Source organism: Hemiscyllium ocellatum, chromosome 36 (genome assembly GCF_020745735.1).
Source record: "Hemiscyllium ocellatum isolate sHemOce1 chromosome 36, sHemOce1.pat.X.cur, whole genome shotgun sequence".
In the NCBI taxonomy this organism is placed as follows: domain Eukaryota; kingdom Metazoa; phylum Chordata; class Chondrichthyes; order Orectolobiformes; family Hemiscylliidae; genus Hemiscyllium; species Hemiscyllium ocellatum.
Genome location: NC_083436.1, coordinates 15,124,850 through 15,137,738, shown reverse-complemented (window position 1 = coordinate 15,137,738; position 12,889 = coordinate 15,124,850). Strand labels below are relative to the sequence as shown.

The 12,889-nt window shown below is 42.3% G+C and overlaps 1 protein-coding gene across 1 annotated transcript in view; it reads right to left on the bottom strand.

The window, feature by feature from the left end:
- Positions 1–12,889, bottom strand: part of LOC132833283 (uncharacterized) — an 82,910-nt gene that overhangs the window by 23,342 nt on the left and 46,679 nt on the right. The window contains exons 6-7 of the mRNA XM_060851446.1: positions 4,239–4,335; positions 1,976–2,128 (exon numbers count right to left, since the gene is read on the bottom strand). Of these exons, the coding sequence (XP_060707429.1) occupies positions 1,976–2,128; positions 4,239–4,335 (250 nt within the window). The remainder of the gene's footprint in view (positions 1–1,975; positions 2,129–4,238; positions 4,336–12,889) is intronic.

Genomic DNA, 12,889 nt, shown 5'->3' with positions numbered 1-12,889 from the left:
TCAATACTTGGTAACCAGATTTAGTGGATTGTTTGCTTATTGGTGCTTCTACCCAAATTTCATCTCCATGCAACTCTGCATGCATATTTGCATACACTTACACACACTGAGAATCTTGAATCATAGAGATGTACAGCACGGAGACTGACCCTTCAGTCCAACTCGTCCATGCCAACCACATATCCTAACCTAATCTAGTCCCATTTGCCAGCACTTGGCCCATATCCCTCTGAACCCTTCCTATATACCCATCCATATTCCTTTTAAATGCTGTAATTGTACCAGCTTCCACCACTTCCTCTGGCAGCTCATTCCTCTGTGTGAAAAAAATTTCCACTTCGGTTCCTTTTCTATCTTTCCCCTCTCATCCTAAACCAATGCCCTCTAGTTCTGGACTCCCTCACCCCAGGAAAAAGACTTTGTCTATTTATCCTATCCTTGCCCTCCTGATTTTATAAATCTTTATAAGGTCACCCTTCAGCCTCCGACGCTCGAGGGAAAACAGCCCCAGCCTGTTCAGCCTCTCCCTATAGCTCAAATCCTCCAACCCTGGTGACATCCTTGTAAATCTTTTCTGAGTCCTTTTTCAAGTTTCACATCATCCTTCTGATAGGAAAGAGACTAGAATTACATGTAATATTCCAAAAGTGGCCTAGCCAATGTCCTGTACAGCTGCAACATGACCTACTAATTCCTATACTCAGTGCTCTGATCAATAAAGGACATTGTGACTCTTCCAAGGAATTATGAATCTGCACCACAAGGTCTCTTTGTTCAGCAATACTTCCCAGGACCTACCATTAAGTGGAGAGTCCTGCTCTGATTTTCTTTTCCAAAATACAGTACTTTACATTTATCTAAATTAAACTCCATCTGCCACTCCTCAGCCCACTGGTCCATCCTGTGTATTTGCTTATGCTATACTGATCCATAGGGACTATAGCATTAGCCTGTGTAATGTATCATTATTACATGGTTTTTAAAGTGAATCTACATATTCTTAAATCCTCACAATCTGATTATTGTTCAGAAATTACATGCCCTGATTAAAATATAATTTTTTTGACAGGGAACTTTAAAGTTTGGAAAATGCTATACATTGTCAGATGTACCCAGTGTTAAATGACTTTCTTAAAATAAATTTCAGGTCAAGCATGGAAAATTGAATGATTTTCTGTTTATAATAACACCAGTGTCATACAATGGAATGCATAATGTTTGTACTTGGGTTCAAGTTGCTTTTTTTATCCACAATATCTAAATGCAACAATTGAAAATAATGCAACATTTCTCAGAATATATTTCTCAGGGCAGCATGGTGGCTCAGTGGTTAGCATTGTTGCCTCACAACACCAGGGACCTGGATTGCATTCCATCTTTGGATAACTGTCTGTCCAAGAGTTTGCCCATTCTCCGTGTCTGCATGGGTTTCCTCTGTGTGCTCTGGTTTCCTCTCCCAGTCCAAAAATGTGCAGGTTAGATGGATTGGCAATGCTAAATTGTCCAGTGTCCTGGGATGTGCAGGCTAGATGGAGTAGCCATGGGAATTGCAGGGTTACAGGGATGGGGTGAATCTGGGTGAAATGCTCTTTGAAGGGTCAGTGTGGGCTGAATGGCCTGCTTCCACATTGTAGGAATATCATATGATATTGCGTCAATTGCAGCTCAGAAGCAATCACTATTTTAAGATTATTTTCACCTGCTACAAAGTGAGATTCTTTTTACAGTCTGAATGATATAAATATTTAACTCACCCTCTCACCATTGCTGTAAATTTGCACCAAATATTGCAAAAGTAAAATTTGCTTTAAGTACTTACAGTACACTTTTTTTCTGGTCTGTGTGGATGCAGATACTTTCAGGACTTAGAAACACAAACTGTGATAGCCTTTGGACTTGAATGAAATGAAACCGTACTGGGAATTTTCTGCAAGATACAATTTCCTTGGCAGAGAAGAAAGGTTGGGAGTTATACCTGCCTAAGAGCACGATTGTATTCTTCACTGTCTCTTTGAAGGAAACCAGGATCCATCAGAGAAGCTTTCAGAAATAGATACCACATCAGTACATTGCCGACCAAGAAGGCGATATGGCAGGTCATTAGCCTGTTGAAGGAGATCGAGACAATCTGTGCAATAGAATAGACAGCAACTGAAGTCATTAGCAGCAGATTAATTGACTTGCCTTGGATATGTATGTAATCAAATACCTACTGCACTATCTTTTAGACTGACTGAGAAATGTTCTATCCAGGGTAGGGAAAGATTGTGAAAAAAAAGTGTGGAATTACCTATTACCCAGCTTAGATTATTCCTTCTATGTGTACTGATAATTAAATATCTATTATTTTTAACAACTAATTTTCCATTCAAGGTCTTCTGTCAATTTCTATTAATTATAAAAGATTTAGGTTTTATAGTTCAGTAAAGTAATGATATATTTTGAATTAGACCATTAGTCAAATCAGAAGAGCTCAGATAGATATATTTTCTGGTTTTTTATGTGTATTTTGTTAGCTTTGCTCTCTGAAGAGCAGATCCATTTTCTCCTTTTCACACCTATCATTTATACTTGTTTCTTAGCTCTGTGTTTCCTTTACCGTCATTAGCATTCCATTGTCTTTTGATCAGGGTATCGTCACCATCTGTTCCACTCACTCCTTCTCCTCAATCAACAGCATTTAAAAAAAATGTAGGCCTTTTCAGTTCTGAACAATTCATACTTCACTCTAAACCTTCACTCTGTTTCTCTCTCTACAGATATTGCAACGCCTATGAATTTCTCCAACATTTTCTGTTTTTATTTCAGACTTCTGACATCTGCAATGTTTTGCTTTTATGCAATAGGGGTGATGCTTCATTGGAATAGAGCGTAAGGGATATTGTTGGGAAAAGGTTTAAATCTTTCTTTCAATTTTTCTAAATTGTTTAATATATAGGTATTTTTTCTTTTGTATAATAATCTTGTGTCCCTTTGTTAAAAAAGTCAGTGGCACCCTTGTGTGAATATGTTTAATGGCTGGCCTGCATAGCAACCAAACTGTTATACCTTGTAACAACTAGTGATTTATCAAGTCAGGTTTCACTCAGTAGTCTGACCTGTCCAGTATTACTATCAGCTGGGATCATGTCAAAATATTAACTCCGTGTTTCTCTCCTCAGACACTGCCAGACCTGCTTAGTTTTTGTAGCACATTGTGTGTATTTGCTTCAAGCTAATGGTGATGTTGGTTCAATCAATGAAGTGTGAAATAATCAAACCTGAAACACAAGTTATGCCACTGTATGAATCAGAATATCTTTTCTACAAAGCAGACATCATATTAGGCCATAGTATTAGAAAATTACGAATTTAGCTACATGTATTATTTGCTTCCTTATTTCATTTGTCAATCTTGGCTTAGTTGCAGCATTATTGCCTTTCAGCATGGTTTCAAATTCTATAAAACAGATTCAAGCACAAAACCTAGGCTTCTGTCTCTCTTCAGTGTGATGTTGGCTTCACTACAATGTCTTTGACCTTTGGATAGGACATATAACTGAGATCCTGTCTGCCCTACCAGGTGGCAACACTTCAAAAGCATTACAGCAGAATTAAAGCATTTTGGAACACCCTGAATTCATGAGTTTTAGACACATACAAGCTTCTCTTTTATTTCTGAGTCTCCTTCTACCCTTCCCCACAGTCTTTTAAGATTATTTGACCAAACCTAAAGCCCTCAGCAATTAGGAAGAAGCTGACATGCTCTATGATTTTATTTAATGCTGTTTTTGTAATGAGTGACAAGGTGTTACTGCAGACGTTTTGGATGTTGTGTTGGCCAGTTATCATTCCTACTGAGAGGTACCAGACTTCTACTCAATTCTTCAGCACTAAGATCCAGTCAAACACAGGAAGTGTGTCTGCAACACACAATGTCATTTCTACAACAGGTGGCACAGAATACCACAAAATGCAAAAGCAATCCACCTTGACTCTATTGCCTTGAAAGTTAACTTGTATCGTCTGCACCCTCATTATTGATGATCATGTCAATATAACTCCTTGCCAATCCTGAGATTTCCATGACAGTACAGCCATGAGTTGCTGGAATGGAAATTCCTCCAAGAGTTATGGGTATTATCAAAATATGGTGTTGGAAAATGCAGATCATATCTCTTAAACTAAGAAGCAATTTCTTGTAGAATATTGAATGTGTTGCTGACCTCTAGCTGGCTGCCACTTTAGCAGTTACTGACCTGTGTAAAATAAGTGGGATAACCCCATAACAGCAAACAGCCATTAAAAAAAAGAATCGGTCCTTTAGATTTTCCAGGGGGGCCAAAGACCAAAGAACTGCAAAGAATTAGAGAAATTGAATGAGATCAATGGCACTGAATATAATAATGGTATTTTCTCCAATTGGGCTCGGATGGACTAGGATTCTAGAAAACACAGCTAATACATTGGGAGCTTTTTATTTTGATCACTTAAGTATCTGCAATATTAATAACTACACTTATAATTATTTTAGCAACCATAATAATTTTGTTCAATACTGTACACACAAGTATATCAGTATCCAGGCCATGTTGGTGGATCACTTATGGCTAAGGAATGATGTGGAGATGAATAAGTGAGTTGTATGTCCAGAGGAGTTATACTTGAGGTTCTATAATCAAGGCTGTTCTAGGAGACAAGGAAAGAAATTACAGGGACTTTGATTCAAAGTTTTACTTCCTCTATAACCACAGGGGAGGCACCAGAGGAGAATAGCTAATGTGGCTATACTTTTCAAGAATGGTGATAGAGATAAACAAGGGAATTACAGCTCAGTGAATCACACAACAGTGGTAGGAAAACAGTTGGACAAAATTTTGAAAGAGAGAATTAATTTCCACTAAGAAAGGCAAAGTTTGATCAGGGATAGTCAGCATGGTCTAACAAACTTGATTGAATTTATGGGGAGGTGATTAGGTGTGTAAATGAGGGTAGTGCAGTTGATGTAGTTTATACAGAAAGTCTTTGGTAAGGTCCCACATGGGAGATTGATAAAGAAGATAAAACAAATGGAATCCAGGATACCTTGGCAAGATGGATCCAAAATTTGCTTTTTAGTAAGTGACAGAGGGTGGTGGTACAAGGCTGTTTGTGTGACTGGAAGCTGGTGTTCAGTGGCATGATATTGTTGTTTGCGATCTATATAATACATAAACAAATAGTCTACATATAAACAATATGGAAGGAAATATGGGGGCTGGTAAGTGAGTTTATTGGATGACCAAAGATTGGCTAAGTGGTTAATGGTGATGAAGAAGGTCTTAGAATACAGGAAAATATAGATTTATTGGTCAAATGAGCAGTGTCAGATAGAATTTAACCCTGAAAAGTGTGAGGTGATCAACTTTGGAAGAAGTAACAAGACAAGGAAGTATTTAATGAATGGCATGAATGTTAGGAAGCTCAGAGGGACAGAGGGATCATGGAAGATGGCAGGACAAATTAATAGGGTGTTTAAGAAGACCACAGAAGTGTGACTCACACTTGGAATAGGGTTACTTTGCTTCTTTGGTATAGTGAAGCTCGTTTTGGAGGCAATGATGGAGAGGAGGGTGGTTCTTTTCCCAAAGAATGGCCTGAGAAGGTAATTGTCTAAGAGCAAACAGAACTGGCTGGAGATTGCTACTGCTATGAGTGGCAAAGAGAACTTTGGATCCAGTGCAGAAAAGAGGTTTGGCAACCATGTACATTTGGTAAGATGAGTGTAACCTGTTGAACAGATCTCAGGATTTGGACCATCCAGAAACCAAAATCTCAGGGTTCAGACTGCTCTGAAATTGGATGGGTGTATGCTGGGACCATTCCTGACCCCTCAGGATGGCTCATAGCAATAAAGCTGCAGTGAAACTCACTGAATAAACTTATGGAGCAGGATTCACTGTTGATAACCATGAGACAACACAATACAATACAATTCAAGATAGTACAGGAACAGGCCCTTTGGCCCACCAAGCCTGCACCAATTCCTAATTATTATTTGGACCTGCTATTTATTGCTCATGAGTGGTTTCCATCCCTTTGTTCACCTCACATTCATGTGTCTATCAAGATATGCCTTAAACAATGCAAAATACCTACTTCCACTACCTCCACTGGCAATGCGCTCCAGGAACCCAACACTTCCCCACGCTTCCTAAACTTTTACCCCCTCACCTTGAACCTGTGCCCTCCTATAAGTGACCTTTCCACCCTGAGAGAAAGCCTCTGACTATCTACTCTGTCTATTCTTCTCAATTTTGTAGACCTCTATCAGGTTGCCCTTCAGCCTCCATTTTTCCAGTGAAAACAATCCATGTTTGTCCAACCTCTACTCATAACTAAAATCCTCCAGACCAGGCAACATCCTAGTAAACCTTCTCTGCAACTTCTCCCCCCTGATAGTCAAAGAGGCAGATGGACCGGCACATGGACCTGGTGAAACCAGAACTCCTGATTACATTTAATGATTACAGAAGGCTAAATGTTTGTCGATGGAGTGCAGAGTACTTCAATCCATCTGAAAGGGCACCATACACTGAGTAAGACTATGTAGCCTAAGAAGTGAGCTGCATGAAGAATGCATCGTTACCCCTTAAAAATGTACCATCCACAAGTGCAGATATTTTCATCTCAGTGGGTCCTCACATTCATATATGTATGCTGGCACAGGGTAATGATCATGGCATTAGTGGCAGGAGGAAACATCACACCCTGAGGCTGAGATCAGTCCCCCTCAAAGCACGGAAGCAGGAATGATAAATAAAGATGCAGGGCTTCAGCATCCATTGGGAAGGAAGCTACATATTGAACAGCAGTAGGAAATGTGTTCCTATGCCACAGTTCACAGAGACAGGATGGAGTTTAGACAAAGGAGGAAGGAGCTCACAACTACCACTTAGGATTATGTGCTCATGAACTCCTCCATTGAGAGCTTGCCTAATTTGAATTAAAATGGATAAGTATGATTCATGCTTAGAGCAGGGTTGCCCTTTTGAGGCAATGAAGGATAGGAGGCTTATTCAAGCATGGGATGTGGGGTAGGCCGGTATTTATTGCCCCCTTTGTTGCCCTTGGGAAGGTGGCGATGAGCTGCCTTATTGAACTGCTGTAGTCCATGTGGTGAAGGTAGACCAATAATGCCTTTAGGGACAGCCTTCCAGGATTTCGGCCCAGGAACAGCAATATGTTTTCAAATCAGTATTGTGATTAGCTTGAAGGAGAATGTGCAAGTGGTTCCCTTGTCCTTCGAGATGGAAGTAGTTGTAGGTTCGGAAGGTGCTGTCTCAGGGGTTTCAATGGCAGTAATGCTAAGTGATGTGGAACTGGACAATAGTGTGGTTACGTGGGGATCATTGTGATCCAAGTAGTGTCCCAATTGGTATGCTCCATCAGGCATCCATCATTCTCATCAAGGGATGAGGATAGCATGAAGGAGACTAAAGATGGCATCTCTCATCAGGCACCCTTATCCTCAGTTTGCTTGTCTCTTTACAGAGAGAACATCTGTACTGTAGGATCAAGTGATGGAAGGTGACCCTGGAATGGTACAAAAGTAAGAGTTCTGGAGGCCTCCCACTGGCACATCCATGAGGATGACAACTACCACTTGGATTTATATCGACAGCCAAGATTATTAATCTTGTGGGCGGCACAGTGGCACAGTGGTTAGCACTGCTGCCTCACAGCGCCTGAGACCCGGGTTCAATTCCCGACTCAGGCGACAGACTGTGTGGAGTTTGCACGTTCTCCCCGTGTCTGCGTGGGTTTCCTCCAGGTGCTCCGGTTTCCTCCCACAGTCCAAAGATGTGCAGGTCAGGTGAATTGGCCATGGTAAATTGCCCGTAGTGTTAGGTAAGGGGTAAATGTAGGGGTATGGGTGGGTTGCGCTTCGGCGGGTCGGTGTGGACTTGTTGGGCCGAAGGGCCTGTTTCCACACTGTAAATCTAATCTAATCTAATCTAATTATTAAGCAGGCTGTGTCCGAGGTCAGTAGGGGAGCACTGATCAACTTCTGGTGTCACAGGAATGAAGAAAGAGGTGATGAAGGACATATTGAGATTCTTTACAATGAAGTCAAGGTGCCTGGGGAGACATGGTTTCATCACTAAGAGATTGTAAGAGATTAGATGGTCCAGATTATGATTTCCATCCACCCATTAGCACAGGCACCCGAGATTCCGAACTGTGCCATATCCTTCAACTTGGTTAAGAGGGGTCCTGCATGGATGCAGTGGTGACTTCCTTGACCATGTCAACTGGACGGAATTATGTCAATATTTGAGGGGATGAAGAAAGGCTACTCAAGCCATAACTGCCCTAAGAGGATCCATCCCACTGCAATCCCCAGATAGCCGGTATTCGATCCTCCTCCATCTGGGCGTGCAATGGTGTTTCTCTAAGTCCCTGAGGAGAAGAGGGTAAGTGTAGGTGCCTGTACCCCTGTTGCACAGTTCCTGCTATTTTAGCCCATCGCTGGAGCAAGAGTCTGCTTGTCCAAGTGCCAAAAGCTCCATCACTCTACCTGGGTCCCCATAATGGTTACCATTTTGTCCAAGGAGGAAGTCACGTGCTCTAATGCCTGGGGGAATAGCAGAATCCATGGCATACACACCAATGGCATATGCCCCAATAGTTCTGGCAGAGCTATGGATAGCCCTGGGATCTGCATTACCAGCAGGAGTCTTGAGGTCAAGATAGTGGGGGAGTGGAGGGGGGGTGCAGACAGTGTTGAGATCAGCACGGGTCTGTTCATGAAGAGTCTTCCTAATGCCTAGGAACTGGCTACCAAAGCCTCCTTCAGAAAGTGGGCCTTGTCTGTGCTATGCTCACAAGAGTTTGGATTTGACTCTAAATATAAGACAGGTTCATGTGCCTGCACTGGTAGAGAGTGTGGGAAATGCAGGGGACACTGTATCATCTGGGTCACTGTGTAATTTCCCCAGAAGTGGAATCTTCGATCTCCAGTGGTTCAGGCCTGGGGTTTGGATTGTGGAGATCTGTAAAGGAGAACAAAAACAAACACATTAACGTTCCACAGAGTCTAAGAACACAGCACAATTCTTCCCACGGTCCTCAGGTGTCAGGGCCTCCATTTGTCATAGTCACGGGGCATAGAGATGTACAGCATGGAAACACACCCTTCGGTCCAACTCGCCCATGCCGACCAGATATCCCAACTCAATCTAGTTCCACCTGTTAGCACCTGGCCAAACCCTCCAAAGCCTTCCTATTCATATACTGTCCAGATGCTTTTTAAATGTTGCAATTGTATTAGCCTCCACCACTTTCCCTGGCAGCTCATTCTAAACACATACCACCCTCTGAGTGAAAAAGTTGCTTCTTAGGTCTCTTTTATATCTTTCCCCTCTCACCCTAAACCTATGCCCTCTAGTTCTGGACTCCCCCACCCCAACGAAAAGACTTTGTCTATTTATCCTATCCATGCCCCTCATGATTTTATAAACCTCTATAAGGTCACCCCTCAGCCTCCGACGCTCCAGGGAAAACAACCCTAGCCTATTCAACCTCTCCCTATAGCTCAAATCTTCCAACCCTGGTAACATCCTTGTAAATCTTTTCTGAACCCTTTCAAGTTTCACAACATTTTTCCGATAGGAAGGAGACCAGAACTGCATGCAATATTCCAACAGTGGCCTAACCAATGTCAGGAGGTGAGAGGGAGGAGCACTCTCTCTTTTAAAAAGAGCAGCAGAGGGAGAGGCCACAACGAGGAGCGGAGAATTGCTGGGTTTTTATTTGGACAGCGGCTGAATCCTGAGACACTACACTTGTAGTGTCTCTCACCCGTCCTCCTCCTCCTCTAACTAAAAAAAAGGAACTCTCATGTGTTGCTAAGGTAAGGTGTTTCAATTTATATTTCTTGTGTATCGTGTGATACATTAAACATTTACTATTGGTTAGTTGAATAAGACCACAGAGAAGTACTAGAAATTATTTAACTTATAAATTTGTATAAATTAATTAAATAAGTAGTTCTGGTTGGACAGGTGATGTGCTGTAGCTATATGATGTGGGAGCTGGCTGATCCCATTGTGAATGGCGGTGACCACATCGGCAGCAAGTGTTGGTTGCTGGAAGAACTCTGGATCAGAACTGATGATCTGGAATCTGAGCTTCAAATGCTGCAGCACATCCGGCAGGGGGAGAGTTACCTGGACACTTTGTTTCAGGAGACAGTCACACCCGGTAGATTAAGTAATTCAAATTCAGTTAGTGATCAGGAACAACATGGTGTGACTGTAAGTGAGGCAGGTAGGGGGATTCTGAGTTCAGGAGTGGAGGAGCCTCAGCCTCTGACCTTGTCAAACAGGTATGAGATTGTTGTTTGGATGAGGAAAAGGGCTGCGGGGAGGATGAGCCAGCTGACCATGGTGCAGAAGGCCATTCAAGAGTGGGGAGTAAAAAGACAAGTAGTTGTTATAGGATTCTATAATTAAGGGGACAGATAGTATCCTTTGTGAGCCGGATCGGGAGTCCCGCATGGTGTGTTGCCTGCCCAGTGCCAAGGTGCAGGACATCTCCGTTCAGCTTGAAAGGTTATTGGAGCAGAAGGGGGAGGATCCAGTTGTTGTGGTCCACATTGGCACTAACAACACAGGAAAGGCTAGGAAGGAGGACCTGTTTGGGGAGTATCAAGCACTAGGAAGGGTCCTCAAAGGTCACAATCTCTGGATTACTGACCGAACCACATACTAATTGGCATAGGGATAAGAAAATTACGGAAGTAAACATGTGGCTAAGAGATTGGTGTCGGAAAGAGGGATTCCATTTCATGGGACATTGGTATCAGTTTTGGAACCAGGGGGATCTGTACCAATGGGATGGCCTCCACCTGAACCGACCTGGAACCAGTGTTTTGGCAAAAAGGCTAAATAGGGTAATCACTAGGACTTTAGACTTGTGAGTCGGGGAGAAGGGAAAGGGAAAGCAACAGGGAGTATGGAGTCAAGTAGAAAGATAAGCAGCAGGTTAGCATGTGTGTGATGTGAATGATTATGATGTGGTAGGCATTACAGAGACGTGTTTGCAGGGGGTTCAGGACTGGCAGTTAAACATTCAAGGAAATACAACTTATTGAAAAGACAGGGTGACAGGCAGAGGGGGCGGGGATGCCTTGTTAGTTAAGAATGAGCTTAAATCTATGACACTGAATGACATAGGGTCAGATAATGTGGCGTCTGATGAAGGTTCCTGATGAAGGGCTTATGCCCGAAACGTCGAATTTCCTATTCCTTGGATGCTGCCTAACCTGCTGTGCTTTAACCAGCAACACATTTTCAGCAGCAATCATAATCAGCCTAGTGGGGAAGACAGTAGAGCAACAATGGCAGTGGTTTCTGGGTGTAATTGAGGACATAATACAGAGGTTTATCCCAAAGAAAAGAAAGATTATCCGGGGAGGGGTTAGACAGTCATGGCTGACAGAGGAAGTCAGGAAATGTATCAAAGAAAAAGAGAGAGCCTATAAAGTGGTCAAGGGCACTGGGAAATCAGAAGATTGGAAAGGCTACAAGAACAAACAGAGCTTAACAAAGAAAGAAGTAAGCAAGGAGAGGATCAAATATGAAGTAAGCTAGCCAGTAATATTAGAAATGATAGAAAAAAGTTTCTTTAATACATAAGAAACAAATGAGAGGCAAAAGTAGAGATTGTGCCGCTCCAAATTGATGCAGGGAGGCTAGTGATGGGAGATAAGGAAACAGCTGAAGAACTTAATCAGTACTTTGTGTCAGTCTTCACAATGGAAGACATGAGTAATATCCCAACAATCAAGGAGAGTCAGGGGGCAAAGTTGAGTATGGTAGCCATTACAAAAGAGAAAGTGCTAGAAAAGCTAAAATGTCTAAAAATTGGTAAATCTCCTGGTCCCAATGGAGTTCTGAGAGAGGTGGCTGAGGAATAGCGGAGGCGCTGACTGTGATCTTTCAAAAATCACTGGAGTCAGGGAAAGTCCCAGATAATTGGAAAATTGCTGTTGTAACCCCTTTGTTCAAGAAAGGATCAAAACAAAAGATGGAAAATTATAGGCCGATTAGCCCAACCTCAATTGTAGTTAAAATTCTAGAATCTATTGTCAAGGATGAAATTTCTAAATTCTTGGAAGTGCAGGGTTGGATTAGAACAAGTCAGCATGGATTTAGTAAGGGGAGGTCATGCCTGGCAAACCTTTTAGGATTCTTTGAAGAGGTAACAAGTAGGTTAGATCAGGGAAACCCAGTGGATGTCATCTATCTAGACTTCCAAAAGGCCTTCGATAAGGTGCTTCACGGGAGGCTGCTGAGTAAGGTGAGGGCCATGGTGTTTGAAGTGAGATACTGGCATGAATTGGGGATTAGCTGTCTGACTGAAGGCAGAGAGTTGGGAAAAAAGGTTCTTTTTTGGAATGGCAGCTGGTGACAAGTCGTGTCCTGCAGGGTTCAGTGTTGGGGTTGCAGCTGTTCACTTTATATATTAATGATTTGGATGAAGGGACAGGGGGCATTCTGGCAAAGTTCACTGATGATACCAGGTTAGGCGGACAGGCAGGTAGTATTGAGGAGGTGGGGAGGCTGTAGAAAGATTTAGAGAGTTTAGGAGAGTGGTCCAGGAAATGGCTGATGAAATTTAGCGTGAGCAAGTGCGAGGTCTTGCACTTCGTGAAAAAGAAGACAGGCATGGACTATATTTTAAATGGTGAGAAAATTCATAAAGCCAAAGTACAAAGGGACCTGGGAGTGCTAGTCCAGGATTCTCAGAAGGTTAATTTATAGGTTGAGTCCATGGTTAAGAAACCAAATGTAATGTTGTCAGTTATCTCATGAGGGTTGGAATATAAAAGCAACGATGTGCTTCTGAGGCTTTATGAAGCTCT